General features: G+C 38.9%; 1 protein-coding gene across 13 annotated transcripts in view; it reads left to right on the top strand.

The window, feature by feature from the left end:
* Positions 1 to 23,721, top strand: part of dlg1a (discs large MAGUK scaffold protein 1a) — a 562,325-nt gene that overhangs the window by 47,073 nt on the left and 491,531 nt on the right. For all 13 annotated transcript variants that reach the window (XM_039758348.1, XM_039758430.1, XM_039758380.1 and 10 more), the window contains exon 3: positions 22,666 to 22,832. In XM_039758348.1, the coding sequence (XP_039614282.1) occupies positions 22,666 to 22,832 (167 nt within the window). The remainder of the gene's footprint in view (positions 1 to 22,665; positions 22,833 to 23,721) is intronic.

The raw sequence follows: 23,721 nt of genomic DNA, 5'->3' as shown, positions 1-23,721 counted from the left end.
GAGCACCCCCCACAGGATTCCCCGAGGGACACGGTCGAATGCCTTTTCCAAGTCCACAAAACACATGTAGACCGGTCGGGCAAACTCCCATGCACCCTCCAGGACTCTGCTAAGGGTGAAGAGCTGGTCCACTGTTCCGCGACCAGGCAAAACCACACTGTTCCTCCTGAATCCGAGGTTCGACTATCCGACGGACCCTCCTCTCCAGAACCCCCGAATAGACTTTTCCAGGGAGGCTGAGGAGTGTGATCCCTCTATAGTTGGAACACACCCTCCGTCCCCTTTTAAAGAGGGGACCACCACCCCGGTCTGCCAATCCAGAGGCACTGTCCCGATGTCCATGCGATGTTGCAGAGACGTGTCAACCAAGACAGTCCTACAACATCCAGAGCCTTAAGGAACTCGGCGATCTCATCCACCCCGGGCCCTGCCACCAAGGAGTTTTTGACCACCTCGGTGACTTCAGTCCCAGAGATGGGAGAGCCCACCTCAGAGTCCCCAGGCTCTGCTTCCTCATTGGAAGGCATGTTAGTGGGATTGAGGAGGTCTTGAAGTACTCCTCCCACCGACCCAACGCCCCGAAGTCGAGGTCAGCAGCGCACCATCCCCACTATATACGGTGTTGACACTGCACTGCTTCCCCCTCCTGAGACGCCGGACGGTGGACCAGAATCTCCTCGAAGCCGTCCGAAGTCGCTCTCCATGGCCTCTCCAAACTCCTCCCATGCCCGAAGTTTTGCCTCAGCAACAACCGAAGCCGCGTTCCGCTTGGCCTGCCGGTACCTATCAGCTGCCTCTAGAGACCCACAGGACAAAAAAGTCCTATAGGACTCCTTCTTCAGCTTGACGGCATCCCTCACCGCCGGTGTCCACCAACGGGTTCGGGGATTGCCGCCACGACAGGCACCGACCACCTTGCGGCCACAGCTCCGGTCAGCCGCCTCAACAATAGAGGCACGGAACATGGCCCATTCGGACTCAATGTCCCCCACCTCCCTCGGGACGTGGTTGAAGTTCTGCCGGAGGTGGGAGTTGAAGCTACTTCTGACAGGAGACTCTGCCAGCCGTTCCCAGCAGACCCTCACAACACGTTTGGGCCTACCAGGTCTGACCGGCATATAAAGTCAAAAGTTAAATATAAAAAATCATCGCTGGAACATATAAAGTCAGCGTCGGAATTTATAAAGTCATTCCTGATTATATAAAGTCAGCATCGGAGTATATAAACTCACTCCTGAATATATAAAGTGAAAGTCAAAATCTATTGATTGAAACGAGTCTGAACTGAACTAAGTTAACAAAAAAGTATTCAGAAAAATACATTAAAAAAACACTGTTTGGGTAATGTTTTGAAAATGATGCATCTGCCCTGCCCAGGATTGGTTCCTGCCGTGCGCCCAGTGTTGGCTGGGATTGTCTCCAGCAGACCCCCGTGACCCTGTGGTCGGATTCAACGTGTTGGGAAATGGATGAATATTCCAGCGCTGACTTTATATATTGAAGTTTTGACTTTATATATTGCAGCGCTTACTTTATAGCCTGTATTCCGACTTTGACTTTATAGATTCCAGCGCTGACTTTATATATTCCGAAATATTCCAACGCCGTCTTTATTTACTCAGGTTTTGACTTTATATATTTGGGAATAACTTTAGGCTATATATTCAAGTTTTGACTTTATATATTCGCGAATGACTTTATATATACAAGTTTTGACTTTATATAGTTAAATGTAGTCATCATTGCATAACTTTTTCTTTACCATAGAAATTTAAAGACTAAATTCAACTTCCATTCCTAACAAAGATATTTCTGGCGACTAAATAGAAGCTACTTATATGCAAATTCGAGCTATTGAGCTGTCGCCTGCCTGCCTGAATAAATCACCTCGCCGCTCTTACTTTTTACCGCTCATTTAATCATGGCTAGTGGCGGAAAAATTCTAAAATGGAAGGAGGATTACACCGAGTATGGCTTTACCAAAACAATTATTGATGGCGAATCGATTATTCATAAAGCTTCAATTGATCTGTTTTTCTGTGTTAACCTCATATTTTTTCATACTTCTTCTCAAACCAAGGGTGTGCAAGGCTAAAATGAATCGGGAACTGCTGATCAATGTAATCGGTGTACCAGGAAATCATGCATTGACAGAAGTTACCCTTTGCTTGTGATTAAATGCGTGATTTTAACGCGTTATGGAGCACATGCATCGAAGCTTCTCGGCTGTGCTTGTGCTAAGAAAAGGAAATATTTAAAAAATCACACGATTGTCAATGTAACCTTTCGTAAGTAGTGCCTGGAGGATTCAGTGTGTAGAAACTCTAGACACAGCGTGTGTATTAACTTGTGGATTTTTCTGTATTTGGTGGCAGCGTCACAAAGTCGTAACACTGCGTTAGCTGCGGAGCGCAGCTCAGAGCGAAATGAGATGAATGAGAGTTGTGATGGGTCGTTCTTGAACGATTCGTTCATTTTGAACGAATCTTTAATTGGCGCTTTTCCACTGCATAGTACGGCACAGCACGGTTCAGTACAGCTCACCTTGGTTCGGCTCGGTTTGCGTTTCGACTGCAGTTTAGTACCGCTTTAGAGTGGGCGAGATTATTCACGTGTTGTTATAGTGGCGCCGTCTCTAGTGCCGTGACATCATCGTAAATGCGCCACAAGCGACCTCCTGAAAAACTTTTTCATTCCGCGTCACCCCATCCAGCTCTCGCTGGATCCGCTCCTCGGCTACCAACGAGGAACGCCTGTACTTCCTCAATAGACCACGAAACAGCCATTTTTGGTTAAAATAAAATGGTGCGTCCGAACCTTCGCTGGCTGTGCTAAAAATATACCGGGTCTGTTGTGTATCGTGTCGCAAGTTCAGTGACGCAGTAATGACGATTTTCTCCTGCCAATCCGTAACCAAGAGAGTTTACACGTCACGTTTTGGTAACGGTTCGGCGCGCTTGGAACCTCGGCTGAGGTGGTACTAAAAAAAGAACCAGGTACCAGGTACTGTTCCCAGTGGAAAACCCCCCAAAAGTGAGCTGAACTGAACCGTGTCGTGCCGTACTATGCAGTGGAAAAGCGCCAAATGTGACTCGGGAAGAATGAGTCGTCTCGTGGGAGTGATTCGTTCAGTCGCGCATGCACATTTGCGCAACTTCCTATAGTTTCTGTATTGGAATTGATTCACTTGTTTCGAGTCTTCAGGTTTTGCGAGTCGTTCGTTCATCACGTGACAGCCCCATAAGCTTAACCTATGCAGTCTGAGCCGGAAACAGAATTGAACAAAATGACTCGAAAAATGATTCGTTCATTTTGCTGAACGAGACTCAAAGGTCCAAGTCGGTAAAATGATCTGAACTTCCCATCACTAATGGGAGGGGAGATGATGACGTGACTCCCCCACCCGCCTTAACTGTCAATCCCCCACAAACACAGTCTCTCGGAATTTGCATAAGCACACCCCTTCACCTGAACTTAATTTAAAGTTTAGGTTTACACCTTGCTTTCTTTCCGAAGTAGCAGCACTCATGAATATGGTAGTATATGTCACTCGCTCGCTTCTTATTGTTTCGCTGCCTTCTGAATTATATAATGAATGTTTTCTTCAGCGGTATTTGGAGCTCTTCCTGGTTTTCTACATACTGCGTTGACAGTCAGTTCACGTGATTACGTGGGAGGCTCCACTGGATCCAGTATATATATAGTCAGTCAGTGTAGGCTTTGCCTTTTATTAGTATAGATTCATAACTTTAGAACTGAATTTTGCTTGGCAAAGTGATATATATTACATGTTTGTGACGAAATTTTTGACTTGGAAAAATCCTGAATTCATCCTTTAAGTTGCAATGATGTTTAAAGTGAGTTTAAAAGTATATTCCCGGCTGTGTTTGAATGCCTGTGTTGCTATAGGCTACTAAGGCTGCATTCAGAATGCAGTGGCATTGCAGAGAACAAATTGGGCTATATTGTGTTTTTTTTTTTTGCATTTCACATTTATGTAAATAAGAGTGACTTTGTGTCAAACAAATCTTTTCCATGACCCTGCTCTGGATAAACTGATTTAGAAAATGGCTGGATGGATTTCCTTCCCTGAATATGTAAATCATCTGACACAGTAAAGTTATTGAGAAGTAGACAGGAGCTACACAAGATGAATCTCTGCATCAGTCAAGAGGTACTCTACAGTATTCTGAAAATATGAGAACACTGCTAACCTCTGTCCATTTTTTTATTTATATTAGTTTTGTCTGATTTCAATTAATAATTTTCAATAATCAGTAATCTGTTACTTTTACCCACTGCTACCTTGTCATTGAGAATGCTTTAAACCCTTCATCACTTAGTGATAAGGTATACCATGGCTGTTCACCTTCTGTCACTAGTTCAGACATTGAGGGTCCTCATATAGTTGCCTTTGCTTCATTTCCCTTCTCCTTATCCATAATTTATTTATTCACATTATCCAGCAAGTTAAGCAAGCAGAAGATGTGAAAGGTAACTATGCATGAAAAGCCCTATTTACAGTATTTTTTGTATAGTTTAGCTGTTTAGTTTGTATAGGTTTAGGTGAGAGTAGGTAGATCCCAAAATCTGCAAATCCCAACATCCAAAGTACTTATACCAACTATTCTATCTCAAAGATTATTGTTGCTGGGAGTGACAATCCATGAAATGTGAAAACAAATTTAATAAAAAAATTGTTTTCAAATGTATCTGGTTTAGTGTGAACTCAGTCTTGGTTTACTTTTTAAACAGTTCTTTATTTGCTCCACATCCCCCACCTTCTTCTTCTTTCGGCTGCTCGCATTAGGAGTTGCCACATCTTCTTCCATATTTTTCTGTCTTCTGCATCTTGTTCTGTTACACCCATCACCTGCATGTCCTGTCTCACCACATCCATAAACCTTTGCTTAGGCCTTCCTCTTTTCCTCTTCCCTGGCAGCTCTATCCTTAGCATCCTTCTCCCAATATACCCAGCATTCCTCCTCTGTGCATGTCCAAACCAATGCAATCTCGCCTCTCTGACTTTGTCTCCAAACTGTCCAACTTGAGCTGACCCTCTAATGTACTCATTTCTAATCCTATCCATCCTCGTCACACCTAGTGCAAATCTTAGCGTCTTTAACTCTGCTACCTCCAGCTCTGTCTCAATCCCATATAACATAACTGGTCTCACTACCGTCCTGTAGACCTTCCCTTTCATTCCTGCTGATACCCGTCTGTCACAAATTACTCTTGATGCTCTTCTCTACCCATTCCACCGTGCCTGCACTCTCTTCTTCACCTCTCTTCCGCATTCCCCATAACTCTGTCCTGTTGATCCCAAGTATTTAAACTCATCCACCTTTGCCAACTCTACTCCCTGCATCCTCACCATTCTACTGACCTCCCTCTCATTTACACACATGTATTCTGTCTTGTTCCTACTGACCTTTATTCCTCTCCTTTTAGAGCATATATCCACCTCTTCAGGGTCTCCTCAATCTGCTCACTACTATCGCTACAGATCACAATGTCATCGGCAAACATCATAGTCCACGGGGACTCCTGTCTAATCTCTTCTGTCAACCTGTCCATCACCATTGCAAATATGAAAGGGCTCAGAGCTGATCCCTGATGTAATCCCACCAACACATTGAATGCATCTGTCGCTCCTACTGCAGACCTCAACACTGTCACACTTCCCTCATACATATCCTATACAACTCTTACATACTTCTCTTCCACTCCTGACTTCCTCATACAATACCACAGCTCTTCTCGAGGCACCCAGTCATATGCTTTCTCCAGGTCCACAAAAACTCAATGCACCTCCTTCTGGTCTTCTCTACATTTCTCCATCAACATCCTCAGAGTAAACATTGCGTCTGTGGCGCTCTTCCTTGGCATGAAAACATACTGCTGCTCACTAATCATCACCTCACTTCTTAACCTAGCTTCCACTACTCTTAACAGATCAAATTAAGCAACTGGAAGACGCAATAGATAACTATATATGAACAGCCCTTTTTACTTTTTGTAAAGGTACTCTCATGAGAAATAAGATTAAAAAACACTTTCCTATCTTGTCAGACTGACTTCCCATACAAAGAAGGTTCCTGACTTGCAACTTTGTACTTGCATTATGACAGACACTACCGTATATTAATTTCAAGGTAGGCGAGTTAGGTGATAAATTATAAGCATGTAAATTAGTATACATTTAAAATTATAAACTATATAAATAAAGTTGAATTGACATCTGCTTGTGTATATGTGTATTTGTTTGTGTATTATAGTTAGAATTTCATTTAATATTTTTTTTCTGGCCTATGGGTGTGACATCTTGTTTTTAGACTTGTTAACTGAAATTGAATCACCTGCAAGAAATGCAGAGCCAATCCAGTTTGATTGCTGTGGGTAATCGGAAAATGTGCTGAAGTGCACTGGGAGGTGTGGTGATATAAAGGAGCAGTTAGTGTTACAGATGATATTGTATTATATCACCAAGGTGATATTTAGTTTTATTATTCATAGTTGTTTTTGGAGCCACAAATGTTCCTGGTCTTCCATTATAATTTAAGAGATGAGGCTGCAAGATGTAGAGTTTATGTTTTAAGTAATAAAAAATATTGAGGATTAAGTGACTGGTTTCTAACTACTTGTCTTGTAACTCCTCATTAGAATTAATTAATTATTTTTTTTTTTTTATATAAATCCTCCTGAGTCCTTACTGACTGTTGAGTATGCATCAGCCTGACTCAGCTCCCTGAGTAGAGCAGCTTCATTCTTCCCCATCATCACTGCAATCCACGCAACACTTTTCCCTTTACTACTCTGTAGTCTGTGAACATCTTAAAGTACTTTTAACTCCTAGTGAATTAGGGTCACGGTTAAATGTCCATTCCTTCTCTAAAAAGTCTAATTGGCCAGTTTCCTATATGCATGATTAAGTGGCTTTGCATGTGTAATTTTTCTTCAAGTCTTCTTTATGGATGTTGTGATCAGGATTTTTTTTTGGGACCGATCAATGATTTCTTGTTGTTAGAATTGAATGGCTCAGATTTCACGTTACTAGAGTTGTCTGATAACTATTTTGATTTGTTTTCTTTATCCTTTCTTATTTTTTTCCACTACACTCCTACATAATAAGCCATGTAGAAACCTTACATTCTATATTGAAGTGACATTTTTACCATTAAAAGTAATTAGGGCTGGAAAGCATTTAAAAAAAAAAACAAAAACCAAATGCTTAAATATATGTATTTAATTGTGATTAATCACATCTTACATTTAAACTTGTAAATATAAAATTAATACATAAATCATGAAGTAAATACACAGTGAATCACACATTTAATTTAGAATCAACTCAAAGGAGTTTAAATAAATTAATGGCATAGTTTAAACTTAAGCAATGACCTTAAACTTTTAACAAAATACTATTTGAGCACATCCTTTGAATTTCTTCCATAAAGTCAACTTGAAATAAGGCAGTAAGAAATCTAGGCCAATGTATTAATTCTCAAATTGGTATTGCATAAAATAATACGATTAAAACGACTGTTTACTTTGAAAGCACTGCTGACAACTGATTTAATTGAAAGAATAAGCATCTTTTAAATGGGCATGCATTAAAACTTGTGTTAAAACTCTGTGAATACTGTCATCAGTTGTTTACCATTAACAACTTGATAATTATACTTTACAGAAGTGTTTTTCAACTGGTGCACTGTAGAAATAACAGCGTAGTGCCCCTGGGTCCAGAACTGAGGTTGACACACTCTTCATGTGGTTGAGACCTGTAGGAGGAGGATGGGACTATCTGGAGAAGCTGACATAAATGCTGCTCTGTGATCACTATTTTGTGGATGCAGCACTTTGAGAGCACTTCAGCACCCAAGAGATATGTCGGGGGGTCCATCAGCCTGGGTGCGTGTTTGCAAATGGGGCATATGCGTCCCTCTGACCCCGGGTCTGTGGAGTGAGGCAGAGGGCAGACTTCCTGTTTGAGTGGGCAAAGGGATGAAGCAGCTGGAAAATGTCGAAAGTGCTCACTAAGTGCTTTTTCTGTGAATGGTGATCTTTTTTTTGTTGCCACCTCTGTCCCTCCCCTTCAGAAAGTTTAGTACATGTAGGGATTTAATTATTATTTGGTTGGTGAAATCGTGATGTGCCTTGGAATTTTTTTGAGTTACAAAAAGTCTGCCACTACAGAAAAAAAGTTGGAAAACACTGCTCTACCTACACCTTTGCTCCTGGCATGCTAAAAAAGATCTCCGTAGCTGCTATCTCACTTAAAAACAGATACTGTGTATTACTTGGATGGTTATGTTGTACAGTATTCTTTGCATATATTAGAGAAGATACTGCAGACTTGAATCATGGGTAGAGATAATCATTACACTTTTGTTTCATACAATTTTACCATTATATTAGGGCAGTCAGCACTGTAAGCTAACTGACAGACTGGCAAGTTAAATACAGAGGTACTAGAGACTTAATTTGGTTCTATTGCCACTCAGAAATAACTTATTTAGCACTTACTGCAATATGACATTGATTTGATTGATCTTCTTACAGAAGCATGAAATGGGGGGAAAAAAAAGAGAACATAATTTTTACCTTTAATTTTTACATTTGCATTGTACAAAGACTGTAGTTTATTACTAAGCTTTCTTTAATGTAAAAGCCAGTATTCCTGTCTTCACTCTCTCCAAAATTCTGTCAGCTCTCTGTTTACCTGAAGTTCTGCAACAAAATTGCACATGCCATTCTTAACTGCCATAATATTTTGCCTAAAGGAGCACTACAACTAGAGTACTGTAAGGCTTAGTAAAGTAGTTCAGTTATATTATCCATTTAAGCAGGCTTAGAAAATGAGTAGATGAACAATAGTATGTTTAACATAAGGTTTTTCTGATTTAAATTATTTTTCAAATCTTTAATATATAACAAATATTGACACGGTCAGGCCAGAGCTTGATGGTCAGAAAATTCATGGGTATGTAAATAAATGCTGCTTAGAGTACCTGGATGGGGTAGAAGCGGGCAGAGGTAGTCTGAAAACTCATGGTGAGAACATTCAAACTTTGTGTGGATATGCAAGTCAAGAACTTAAGATTTTCAAGAAAAATGAGGCGACAGAGCTAATTGCATAGTGAAAATGTGTAATTAAAATAAGACACCAAGTTCGATAATTACAAGTTAACAAGGACTGTGTGACTTGTTCATGGATAATTCAGTTTTTGAAACAAATGAATGAGAATCATGTGACTCATTTTTGGGTGAGGTTTCAGTTTGGCTTTGACTGATCATTTCCCGACGAAGTGTGAAAGAAATCTCTTTCATATCACGTATTGATCTTCCATTTGTCCTTGGCACACTACTCCTGGCAGCTGGGAATTGAAGTCCTCTCTTAGCAATATTGTCATAAAATCACTTGCAAATTATTACGAATGACAAGCAACACCTTCACACTGATAGGAACTGGGAACAAGATGCCAGCTATGTTACATTTATTAATATCACTTTTATCAGAAATCACCATTATACTCTGCATTATGACTGAAATGATGCCAATTACAGGTAAGCACTAATGCCTGCATAGAGTTCCTGTTTAGTTTTTGCTGTCACTCAAACATCTTGCTCCACTCTGTGAAGTGCTGTTGGGCGTCTTTCAGTTTTCTACCTTGTACCACTTTTTTAAAGTCAAATCTAACAGTAGGCCACTTGACTTTGAAAGTTAGCGTTTTTCGTAATTGTGCTATTCCTTTCACAGATTTATTTTTCTTCCTCTTCCCAGGAGGCAGGTACTATAGAACTATTAATACCTGAACTGTGGGATTTAAGAACAATTGCTACGCGCAGACAATCAAGCTGTTATATGTGATAAACTGTCTATAATCAACTAAGCAGATTAAATGCCACATTTTCTGTAGTTCTAGTGTATGTAATGTTGTCTGTAGTGTTTTTTGCAGTAATTATTAATTTAACTTTGAGCTGTTGTTTGAGCCTGATGTTTTATGTTAATTATTGTGTTTGCAAAGAACATTATGCAAGTAAGAATTTTGCTGTACATTGAACATGTGACAATAAAAACACCTTTTCATTGACTTTGAAACCATCAGTCAGTCAATCATATTTACTTATAAAAGCACATTTAAAACAACAGATGTTGCGCCAAAGTTCTGTACATAGGGTCATTAAAATAAACACAGTACAAACAATCATTCAGAAGCAGATCAATAAAAACAACCAAATTTAAAGCCATTCCCTGCAACTCAGTATACACAGTGAAAGGCAGAAGAAAACAAGTAGGTCTTAAGCTGAATTTTTAAAAACCTCGATTGAGGATGAAGACCTGATGTGGAAAGGCAGTTCATTCCAAAACCAATGAGCAACATCTGAAAAAGATCTTGGAACTACTAGGAGTAGTTATCCAGATGACCTCATGGCTCTTGGTGCTAAGTATGGGTGAATGGGGTTGCAGATGTATTTTGGAGCAAGACCATGTAAGGCTGTAAAAACAAACAACAAAATTTTAAAATCAATGAGACATCCAACTGGTAGCTAGTGGAGAGAGGCTAATAATGGGGAGATATGATTCTTTTTTCTAGACCCAATTAAAGTCCCACACATGAGGAATTACAATAGTCTAGCCGAGATGTAATAAAGGCATGAACGACCGTTTCCAAGTCCTCCTATGAAACAAAAAAAAATTGAAATTTGCTATAGTTGGTTAACACTAGCCTTTACCACCAAAGAAATTTGTTAATCAAGCTTAGTGATGAATTAAAGATGACACCTAGGTTCCTGGCATCATTATGAATCATTTCTTACAAGGAACCTAATTAAGTGGCAATTTAACTGCACTAACAGAGTATTTGAATTAATTCAAATTTTAAATGTCATAAACTACTGTGACTTTACTTTTCCAAATCTGTCCCTCCATTTTTTGCATTTGTCCCAACTTTAAACCTTGTCAGTTTTACAGTAATCCCCTATTTCAGAAATCCTGTAAAACAGCTTTTGTTTTGTTGTTTTCAAGGTTTCTTATGTGAGTGAGCAACTTTGTTACTGCTAATGCCTGTGTGCAAATCCAGAATTTGTAAATTAATTGGGCTATCATTACCTGTATTCCACATTTATAACGGTGAGATGGCATTACATTTTTCAATATACCTTTCAAATATGTTTTCACTTATTTGCTGTACAAATGAGCATTAACTTGCCTTCAAAAACCAAACAAATAACACAAATGCAATATGTGCAGATATATATTTGGCAATGAAATGTGCTGTTTTGCTTGTCCTGCTAATTGCATGTTCTGGCCATTAAATTCTCTGTTACATTCTACATAATGTATTATTAGGGAAATGTCCCTTGTCCTTTGAAACATTAAATAAATTTTATTTTGATATTGAAAAATGGAGCTGCTCATGTCATCGCAGGTATAGACATGCCAAACTGCCATTTCATTTGAATCTTATCTCAAACTTATGTTGCTACAACTGTTGTTAGTGCTGCCAACCCCCCAGCATTGTGTAGATCCTGTATGTGTATCTATGGATGTGCATGACATGACCCCTGCGAATCTGAACTGTATCCACTAGTTAAAAAATGGCCGGATGCTTGGACTGATGGACACCTGTACAAGTGCCCATTACAATCTCAGATTGACATGTATTGATGTGGCACTGCATCATCACCACTGTGAGCCATTACCATATGAAGTTGTACTCATGATTTCCTTTTATATTTATGTGCCTTCTGAAGAAATTTGTCTACCTGCAATAACAAACACACAAGCAAGGCACCATCTTTTTCAGTACTACCAATTACTTAAGTCTTGTGACATCCATACAAATATGTTTTGTATGTACTTTCGTATATGTTGTAACATTGTTAATTACTAGTGAAAAATGAGCACCTATAGTCCTGAAATTAAAGGGTATTCAAAATATATACTCACATATAAGGAATTATTGATACTGTTGTTAATGTTTTATGAATTATTACTTTTTTCAGTTTCTATAGAAGTTACAATGAATTTTATTACTTGTGGTGGGTCATATAGAGCTGAAAATGGGTTTAGGGTGGCATGGTGGTGCAGTGGTAGCGCTGCTGCCTTGCAGTAAGGAGATCTGGGTTCGCTTCACGTGTCCTCCCTGCATGGAGTTTGCATGTTCTCCCTGTGTCTGCGTGGGTTTCCTCTGGGTGCTCCGGTTTCCTCCCACAGTCCAAAGAAATGCAGGTTAGGGCCGGAAATAAAAAGACAGAGAGTAGATGACAAAGTAGAATGTCATAAAGAGGTTTAAAAACATTTGAAAGTCTCAGAAAAATGATAGTAAAGATCGCATTAGTGCAAACAAATAGAAAGTGTTACTCGGTGAAATAACAGAATAGCAAAAAGAGATTGAATATATCGTTCTGATTTAAACTTTTAAGTTGGAGGCTTATAAAGCCTCTAATTCGTGGTGCCATCAGGGAAATAGTGTTTCTTCCCAATGAAGAGGCGTATCCGTATGCTGCTTGTGTATGTCGATTGCACGAAGTGGCTAGCAAGTAGTGCAGGCCTTGTGATGTTTGGCAGTTTCATATGGTATGAACTGTGTGCCTATACTTTTTAAAAGAATGACGTTTATAATGAAACTGTTTTCCCTCTGAAATAGGGATGCAATCTATACCTGACTGCTTTTGATGACTAGGAACTATTAATAATCAAAAAGAGAGAAACTGGTTAAAGAACACTGGAAATAAAACAAAGACACACAGTGGTACCTTGAGATACGAGTGCTCCAATGTACGAGTTTTTTGCGATACAAGCCGTCACTAGGTCAATTTTTGTTGCCTTGAGTTACGAGCCAAAATTCGAAATATGAGCCATGAAAGAGCTTGTTGCCGCACAGTCCAAGAAACTGACGACAGAGGAGTTGACCGAACTACAGACGCAGCAACATACTGAGGTTCTGCAGGAGATCGGTATCGTGGAGGAGGTTATCTCTTGAGATAAAGGAAGTGTTTGCAATGTGGGAAAAAGTTTCAAACTTTAAAGAAAAGAAACACCGTGAAAAAAATTACAACAGATCGTGCAGCGGTGCTATTTAATAACACTTGCCTAACACTTGACTTTATTAAAATGAAACACCCTGAAAAAATTGCAACTGATCGTGCAGCGGTGCCATTTAATGACACTTGCCTAAGTCACTTCAGAAACATTCTAAAGGGGAGGAAGAAACAAAGCTCCTTGGACAGGGTTCTATTAAAACGCCCTGCGAATGAAAGTGATGAATGAAAGCATGGCAAAAAAGAAAAAAAAACTAGTGAAGGAGAAAATTAAGTTGCTGTAAGCAAAAGTGAACTGAAAGAACAAAACATTACAATATGCTAATCGGCTTTGCCAACATCTGTTTATTTCTTTAGACTAGCAAAATACCCGTGCTTTGCAGCGGTGAAGTACTGCCTTAAAATTTTTATTAAGAAGAAAATTAAACCTTTTTAAACTGAGGGAAAATATACCAATAATTATTTGTTAAGGATCTCTTTGTATACCACATTGTAAGTTCAGCCCTCCGGTTGTATGCAACATACAGTTGGCCATGTGAACAGTAATTTTGTTTCAAATCTCACAGCTTGGATTGCTGCTGTCATAATCAGTTTGAGTTTCATGGTTTGTTTCAATTACGACAGTATTTGTAGGACTTGTGTTGAAGAGACATTCGGCATCTGCCAAGAGTTGTAAGTATACAACCGGTTTCATCAATAACTTTACATCCAGCTTTTGAGAGTTGAAACATTCATAAACATCAAATTGTTCACTACTGAAATCGTCACCTGTCAATATAAGATGTTTAAGAGGCATTAGCGGTTGTCAAAATGTGTAAAATATTTGGCCATTTCGGTATACTTGAAAGCGACAACCGAACAATTCACGGGCAGCCATCAACTCACATGCAGATGCATAGGTGAAGGGCTTAAGCATTTCACTCTTATAGTGCTCCTGAGTAGAATAATTATCTCCTGTACCGTCATCAGTACACACCTTGAACCTGTCCCAGTCATTCAATACATAAGACACAATGTTCCTCCGGATATCAAGAGTGAGCCTGATATGGCCGTGCAATATGTAACAGAGAATGGAAAAGGTAGGTGCCATCTCCGGGCATGGAAACCACTCGGTAAGTGACAGTTCTTTGATCGATGGTGATCACCTCGATAGACATGTTAATGGGGGTACGGTTGGAATGATAAAGGAAAGGGTACCTGAACAATGTAAAGTAAGTCTAAAATACCTACACAATAACTATAATCGTAATAAATGAACAATAAAACAGCGGAGAAGCCGTGGATTAAATAAAAAGGCTGTTGTTATCAGCAGGGAGATGTGAATCCCGTGGCGAAGCAAGGAAGGGAATGTAGAGACTGGAGCGACGGAGGGCCTTATATAGGCAGGCAGCCAACAATGTGGGAGGCGTTGGGATGGGGGACCCAACTCCGCCTCACACGGTGACCGAGCTGCAGGCTATGGACGTATATATGTACTTAATTAGGATTCAGTTAGCGTTGGGAACCCGCGTACCAAATTTCTTGAAGATGGGCCCATAAGTAAGACCGTTGAAAAGTTCAATATGGTGGCCGACAGTGGCATCATACCACCGAAATAAGTACCAAATTTCAGCCTTCTACCTACACGGGAAGTCGCCTACCAACTTTCGTGAAGATGGGGCCATGAATAAGAAAGTTCAACATGGTGGACATTGTTGACCATTATGCGTAGAATTTTGAAATGAAACCTGCTTAACTTTTGTAAGTAAGCTGTAAGGAATGAGCCTGCCAAATTTCAGCCTTCTACCTACACGGGAAGTTGTAGAATTAGTGACTTTGGAAAGTTTAATATGGCGGCTGACAGTGGCATCATATCACCGAAATAAGTACGTACATCGGTTTTGGTTAGCGCAGGGAAGCCGCCTACCAAATTTCGTGAAGATAGGGTCAGCCTTCTACCTACACGGGAAGTTGGAAAATTAGTGACGTTGGAAAGTTTAATATGGTGGCCGACATTGGCGTCATACCATCGAAATAAGTATGTACATTGCTTTCGGTTAGCGCAGGGAAGCCGCCTACCAAATTTCGTGAAGATGGGGCCATAAATAAGAAAGTTCAACATGGTGGACGTTGTCGACCGTTATGCGTAGAATTTTGAAATGAAGCCTGCTTAACTTTTGTAAGTAAGCTGTAAGGAATAAGCCTGCCAAATTTCAGCCTTCTACCTACACGGGAAGTCGCCTACCAACTTTCGTGAAGATGGGGCCATGAATAAGAAAGTTCAACATGGTGGACATTGTTGACCATTATGCGTAGAATTTTGAAATGAAACCTGCTTAACTTTTGTAAGTAAGCTGTAAGGAATAAGCCTGCCAAATTTCAGCCTTCTACCTACACGGGAAGTTGGAGAATTAGTGCGTGAGTGAGGGCTTTGCCTTTTATTAGTATACTGTAGATTCTCTTTTATGTATTAGGTTTTATTTTGTTTGTATACAATATTTGTTCATTATAAATACATTTTTCTTATGTTGAAAACATTTAACAAAAAATTGGGGTGTTTTTTGGGGGGCGGGCACGAATTAATCTCATTTCAATTAATTTCAATGGGGAAAATTGATTTGAGATACGAGCATTTTGACTTAAGAGCTCGGTCACGGAACGAATTAAACTCGTATCTCAAGGTATCACTGTACATTTCTCAGAAAAGACTATTTGTGCATTATGGATGAAAAATTGTTTTGATGTTAATTTAAAATGTGTGACATACTGTTTCTTTTACAGTATTAAAAAGCAGTTTATGCATTTTTGCTTAGGAATTGAACTATGTTAAAATAATTGGAAGGCATTGTGTATGGATTTTGTTAACACTCATATGACCAATATACTGGATATGCACAGGTAGTCTTGCCATGGTTAAGGTACATTTTAAATCCATCAGTCACTGAGAGTTGCATATTTAATCTCAGAAAGCTGCTGATTTTCGGGTTTTCTTTTTTTTTTGTATCTTGCAGCAAATTTGTAGCTTTTACAGTATGTAAAAAGGCTTTACTAAAGTGTATTGGAGATTTTCTTTTAATTATTGGTACATTCATAACTGATGATGTCTGATAAAAATGTTAATTACATATTTGACAAGGCACATTTCATGAAAGGAATTTTTCTTCCCCTATTATAGCTAAAAGTTGGGGATTTAATAGGCTTGGGTGGATTTCAGCACTTTTTTTTATACAGAATGATAAGATCATCATGTCCTAACTTGTTTGTTCTACTACATGCACATACCAGATTTATTCAAAAACCTCTTCTTTCTGCTCACTGAAAATTAAATACCATACTGTATCATTCTCAGGTATGCAAAATCAATTCAGGGTTTTGAGAGAGCTGTTAACTCATATTTGTAGCCTACTTTGCATGAAAGGAACTAGCCCTGGATGGGGAGCCAGTGCATTGCAGGTCCCACTCGCACAGGATCAACTATTAATTATTCAATGTTAACAAAATTAAAATTGATTTTTTTTATAGGTGCTGCAATAATGAAATACCAATATAATTTTAATTAATTTTAATTTTCAATACTGCATTTGCAAAAAAAAAAAAAAAACTCTTTAAAGCTGGTTGTGCAAAAAAATATTTCAAAGCATGTTTGTCAAAAATAACAGTGTTTCAGGTTTATGATATTTGCTGTTACAAGATTTATGTTCAGTGAATAAACAGTTGATAAGTAACACTAAAAAGAAAAATTTAATGGAGTTGTGAAATTCAAATTTTAGAAGTAAGAAACTAGTGGTTTAATTTTTCCAAGCTTTCTCTTTTTTTAGTTTAATTCTGATTAAAACTGTGAAATCTAAATATCTCAGCTAAGGGTAACACATTTATTTCACAATTTCTGCAAATAGTTTTTGTTGTGTTGTTTTTTGGAAACCTCATAAAAGTAGTCAGTAATGTATTAGTCCATAAATCTGTTGTCCTATTGAGAATTAACCCCAAAACAAAGATTGACATTAACTGCAAAAATATACTTTTAATGGGACACCCCAGTTTCTCCCACATTTCATATTTGTTTTAACAAAATTTAGCTGTTGTACTTATGGGCACTCTTTTAGCTTAAGAAACCCAACAAGTGCCACATTGTTAATGTTTTTAGTATTTAAGTAATGTGTTTAATTCAGCCTACTAATGGTGTGCCTTTGCCATTCTGTGTGGCTTTTGAACATACATCAAATCACATGACATGACACGAGCTTCATAAATGTGCTAGTGTTGAATCTTTAAAGATATGTGAAAATTTATTTTTGGGTTGAACATACAGAGCATGTCTATACGTCACCCTTGTAAACCTACTGCAGGTTCATAGGATGAATACTGAACTTTATTCATGGGCTGGGGCTATAATATGGCACTCTTACTAACCAGTAATCTATCCTATTTTTAATTTCCACATTTTTCTGCAAAATGCTAGACATTTGCCACACAGTTTGCTGTAGTCCCATCATCCTGCTGTCAAAGAATGCATAAATAATTCTGTTACAGTAATCTCTCGCTACTTCGCGGTTCACTTTTTGCGGATTCATGACTTTGCGGGTTTTTAAATATAGTAGTAGTATTTCCTAGACTAAGAACAACAAAACAAGTTCGGTGACTAAGTGCGTTGTAGCACGGGCTGTGATTGGTACATGGGAGGGAGATGACAAATCACAGCTTCCTGCTTTCTAATCGGGCATGTGATTGGTGCTTTGACTGATGCCCAGCTCCCACAGCACCTCCCCTTGTCTCTCTGCTTCAAGCTTTCTCGCCGAGCGGATTACTTTACACTGTGCTGTGTGTGATTTTTTTTGTGGTTTCTTTGTGTTGAACTTCGCTTCAATTTTCACCCCCTGCAATGGCTGCGTGCTCCTTCCAAGGCTGGTGCTGAGCCTAAACGCCAACGAAGAATAATGACGATCGCAGAGATGGTGAAACTTCTGGATATGTTGAAGGAAAGGAGAACGTTCGTGGCAGTGGCTGCAGACTGGCTAAGGATCTGCAAGAGCAGTCACAGGAATGGGACGACGATATGGTTCGATCGGTCCAATTTTGCAACAAGGTCGACGACGTCATGACCGCCTACAAGCTGCTCTTCGACCGGAAAAAGAAGCAGCGGCAACAACTGCCGATCACAATGTTTTTGCAGCCTTGCAAAAAAGAGCCAGTTCCTACTGCTACTACGGATACACCTTCGGAAACCGTGGAAGAGGTGCCCCAGGAAATGGCACCGCTGTCTGAAGAGATGTAAAATACAGTCCTCGGCTGCGCAGTAAAAGTCATCATCACCTTCATCCTTATCATTTTTACTGCACAGCATATTCATCACCATCATCACGTCATATATAGGTACGTGTACTTCGCTATACAGTAACTGTAAACTTATCTACCAATTTCATATTGCTTAACAGTTGTCCCTGTTATTAATAGAGTAAAGGGTGGGTTGTAAACAGTACAGGGATGGTTTAAAAACGTCCAAATACACGTTAAATAATTAAATAAATATGGTGTCCCTACTTCGCGGAAATTCAGTTTTATTGCGGCTGGCCTTGGCACCTATCTCGCGCGATAAACGAGGGATTATTGTATTTCCAAACTCACACCATAATGGAATAAAATTTAATTGCATTTTGGTTTTTTTGTTTGTTTTTTTTTTTTGTCCTAAACTTTTTTTCTTTTATGCAATCATATTTAACGAAGCATCTACTGAGATAGTCATGTCTGTCAGTCCGCATGATAAAACTAGGCCCCACAGTTTTATTTCTTGAATAGAGCAGGCTGTCCAATTTTTAAAAATCCAAAATCTGCCATTGAAAAGAATTGACGAAATTGTAAACCTATCCATCTTAGGGAAACATTCTGTGTGACTTTAGCAACAAATTATTTAACTTTTTTCGTTTTTTCTTGATAGAGGTTACTCGAACTTGTGTATTTTGTAGATTTTTCCTCTTTGCACCTCTGATAGATGCTGCTGACGGCAAACAGATCCCCAATACAAGTTAATGAAAAACACTGCAGACGGTGTGTGTGTGTGTGGTAGAAAGTCACTGGCTAATGGCACATGCATGGGATTAACAACCATCTATCAGCAAGTCCAGCTGGGCATGCGCAGAAACCTCTGCATGCATTTCCTTTCCCCCAGTATTTTAAGTCATAAAATGTAATTTAATTGATCTTTTTTTGATATGCTTTTGCTAATCCTCAAGAGGAAAAATAGTCTTACTAATCATAAAAGTATAAAATGCTAACATGAAGTACCCTGTGATGTGTAAGACGTTGTACACAGAAAAAAATTAACATTTAGTTAGCAAACATCATCGTGGTATATTTAGAGCAGTGCATACAAAATTCTAATGGGGACCTCCTCATACCTCAGCTTCCAGTTTGATGTAATGTATATACAACTCCAAATCAGAAAAAGTTGGGACAGTGTGAAAAATGTGAATAAAAAAAGAAAAAAGCAAGTTATAAATTCTCCTCAAATTTTATTTCATTGCAGACAGTATGAACACAAAATAATTCATGTTTTTTTTTTGTCAACATCATTTGATTTGTAAATAAATATCCATTCTTGCCATTCAGGCTTGCAACACATTTCAAAAAAAGTTGGGACAGTACAGCATTTACCACTTTGTACAGTTCCCCTGTCTTTTAACAACACTTAAAAGATGTTTAGGCATTGAAGAAATCAAGTGACTAAGTGTTGCAGGTGTTAGTTTGTCCCATTCTTCCTGCAAACAACGTTTTAGGTGCGCAACAGTATGGGGTCTTCGTTGACGCATTTTTTGTTTCAAAATGCGCCAAACATTCTCTATAGGAGACAAATCAGGGCTGCAGGCAGGCCAGTTAAGCATCCGCACCCTCTTCTTACGCAGCCATGCCTTTGTTATGCGCACAGTATGTGGTTTGGCATTGTCTTGCTGAAATAAGCATGGGCGTCCCTGGAAAAGACGTTGTCTTGAAGGCAGCATTTGTTCCTCCAAAACTGAGATATACTTCTCAGCATTGATGGTGCCATCGCAGAAGTGCAAGTTACCTTTGCCGAAGGCACTGACATAACCCCATACCATGACAGACCCTGGCTTTTGGACTTGTATCTGGTAACAGTCTGGATGGTCCTTTTCCTCTTTGGTCAGCAGCACACGTCGTCCATTTCTTCCAAAAAAGATGGGAAAAACCGGTCTGTCTGACCACAATACAGGTTTCCACTGCACAATGGACCATCCCAGATGCCTCCGAGCCCAGAGAAGTCGACAACGCTTCTGGACACTATTTATGTAGGGCTTCCTTTTGGCACAGTACAGTTTTAGCTGGCATTTCCTAATATAGTTGGGATGGGAATTGCCTTTCACTTCTGTTATTCCCTAGCATGTCATAACTGAATAGCTTTGCAAACCCTATTTCATAAAAATGACTACAGCCAGACATGCTCAAGCAAGGTAGGCATTAATTACAATATTTTTTTAAATTATTTTTTATTTTAAATTATGTTAATTGCCACTCTGTGTGTGTTATAGCGTGTGAGGGTTTTCTTTGTGATGGACTGGAGTCCTGACCAGGCCTGTTTTCATCTTTGTTCCCAATCCTGGTGAGAGAATTTTTGGCTACTGCAACCTTGAAATGAATTGAGAAGGTTCTAGAGCCTACCTACTGAACATGCTTCATTGATGATCATGGTGCTTGCACAGCCCCCGGAGACATCCTGAATGTTGCATTAGATAGACAGATACTTTATTAATCCCAGGGGGAAATTCACATACTCTAGGAGCAACATACTGATAAAAACAAAACAATATTCAATTAAAGACTGATAAAAATGCAGGTAAAACAGGCAATAACTTTGAATAATGTTAACGTTTACCACCTATCTGGGTGGAATTGAAGAGTCACATAGTGTGGGGGAGGAATGATTTCCTCAGTCTGTCAGTGGAGCAGGACAGTGACAGCAGTCTGTTGCTCAAGCTGCTCCTCTGTCTTAAGATGATACTGTTCAGTGGATGCAGTGGGTTCTCCATTATTGACAGGAGCCTGCTCAGTGCCCATCACTCTGCCACGGATGTCAAACTGTCCAGCTCTGAGCCTACAATAGAGCCTGCCTTCCTCACCAGTTTGCCCAGGCGTGAGGCATCCCTCTTCTTTATGCTGCCTCCCCAGCACACCACCGTGTAGAAGAGGGCGCTAGCCACAGCTATCTGATAGAACATCTGCAGCATGTTATTGCAGATGTTGAAGGACGCCAGCCTTCTAAGGAATTATAGTTGGCTCTGTCCTTTCTTACACAGAACATCAGTATTGGCAGTACAGTCCAGTCCAATTTATCATCCAGCTGCACTCCCAGGTATATAGGTCTGCATTCTTTGCACACATTCACCTGTGATGATCACGGGGTCCATGAGGGGCCTGGTCCTCCTGAAATCCACCACCAGCTCCTTGGGTTTGCTGGTGTTCAGTTGTAGGTGGTTTGAGTCGCACCATTTAACAAAGTCCTTGATTAGGTTCCTATACTCCTACTCCTGATGCAGCCCACGGTAACAGTGTCGTCAGCAAACATTTGCATGCGGCAGGACTCCGACTTGTATTGGAAGTCCAATGTATATAGGCTGAACAGGACCGGAGAAAGTACAGTCCCCTGCGGTGCTCCTCTGTTGCTGACCACAATGTCAGACCTGCAGTTCACGAGATGCACTGAGAATAACTGAGGTCTGTCTGTAAGATGGTCCATGATCCATGCTACCAGGTATGAATCTACTCCCATTATGCATTCATTTTTTGACTTCTTTAGTCTTAAAGAGCAATTAGATTTTCCACTTTAAATGAAATTATGCTAGATTTTCAATTTTTGTTGCAAAGATTTGACATGGAACTTTCTATATAAGCTAGGCAGAAGTCTTATTACCAGCAGTTTAGTTTCCCTGAGACATTTTATCTTTCATAATAATTATTTGGTTTCACTAATATTCTTTTAAAGGGTCATTCTCAAAAAATTGAATGCTCAGTGCTGTTTTAACATTTTTTTTTTTTTTTTTGCAGTTTGTTGTAATTACATGTATACAGTATATGTGCGTGGTGTGTAGATATTGTCTCGGCCTTTAGAGACTTGTATGTTGCAAATGTATTCCAGGTTTTTAACAGTTTTGTTTCAGTTATTAACCCATGAAAATATATTCATTTCATCACACGCAAGCCTGAATCTTTGTTCGAATCAGCATCACCTTTCTTACCCTCCCTCTTTTTATAATTATCTTAACAATTTTCAATTGCTGTGTTTCCTTGTTTAATTGACGTACCTACTTATTTACAGTGTTGGAGAAAGAATATACAGTAAAAATCACTCCATGGGGAACAACTTACAATTTTAAAAAATATTTCACAACTTTTTATCAATATTCTTACTGACAACTAATATGCCTTTCATTCTAAAAAGTTATTTATTAAATGCATTACTGTAGAATTGTATAGGCTTTACCTAAATATGTACAATTTTCAACACTTGAATTTCTTTAATAAATTTTTTAAAGTTACACTGGCTGTTGCTGAAACTTCATAAAGGTAAAAATGGCTAATCGGTTCATACTTTATAAATTATAGATTTGTTTTATTCTTTGCTTTTCTTATCAGATATCCAGGAATTTTACGAAGTGACCTTACAGGACAGTCAAAAATGTGTGGAATCATTGAAGCCAGTAGAACCAAATCCTCCAATGAACACATGGGACTTCTCCAGCCTTCCAAGCACAACAGTGACTTCAGAAACATTACCCAGCAGCCTTAGTCCAAGTATAGAGGTAAGAGCATTGACATGGTTTGTTTTTTTTCTAATTTGATTGTTTTATTTTATGAGTTTTTGCATTTCACATTTAATTTTCCATAAACATTTTATTTCTTACAAAGTAAAGGTAATGTCTGCTTGAACGCATTTTTCATTTTTATTTTAAAAGGAGCAGATGTGTGTTGCATTACCTTCAAGATCTGTAGTGGTTAGTGAAAATTATTGTTGTTTCTATAAACAGCATCTATAAAAGATTATCTGAAATAGCAGACAACATGCCACATTTATGTTTTATAGTTTATTGTACAATTTAAATAAATAGAAATGCAAATTTTGCACTTGGGGAGAAACAGTAAGTGCACACCTACATTTATCATTAACCTAAATACCTAAAGTTAGAATCAAGTTCACCAGATCAGGTGCAAATAATTAGAACATCATTGGACTGTATCTGGAAGGAACCTGTCTTTTTAATCCTTGTTGTTGAAGTGTGTGTTATCACCAGGCCTAGGCTGAAAGAGCTCTCTGAAGCCTTGGGATTGGAGTTAAAATATCTCCAAACAATTGGAAATCAACCATTCTACTGTTCAGAAGATCATCTACAAGAGGAGAAGAGTTCAAACAACTGCCAGCTTCTCCAGGCCAAACAACATGCTGAAAAAGTCTCTTAACACCTTTTGCACAAGTAGTTTCTGGCATTATTGCGCCTAAATTACATACTCTAAAGCGTGTACTACTCTGTGTATGTAATAAAGGATCTGCAAGTGGCTGATGGGTAGCGAGTACAATACTTCAGACTTTTAAATGAAAGTATTTATGTGATTAAAAAACTGTGTTTACACCAATATAAACTAGTTAAAACAAACAAGTGGTGTTTTAATGATTTCTTTCCAAAAAAATGGATT

Source organism: Polypterus senegalus, chromosome 1, assembly GCF_016835505.1.
Source record: "Polypterus senegalus isolate Bchr_013 chromosome 1, ASM1683550v1, whole genome shotgun sequence".
Lineage (NCBI taxonomy): Eukaryota > Metazoa > Chordata > Cladistia > Polypteriformes > Polypteridae > Polypterus > Polypterus senegalus.
This window is presented reverse-complemented; position numbering and strand designations above follow the sequence as displayed.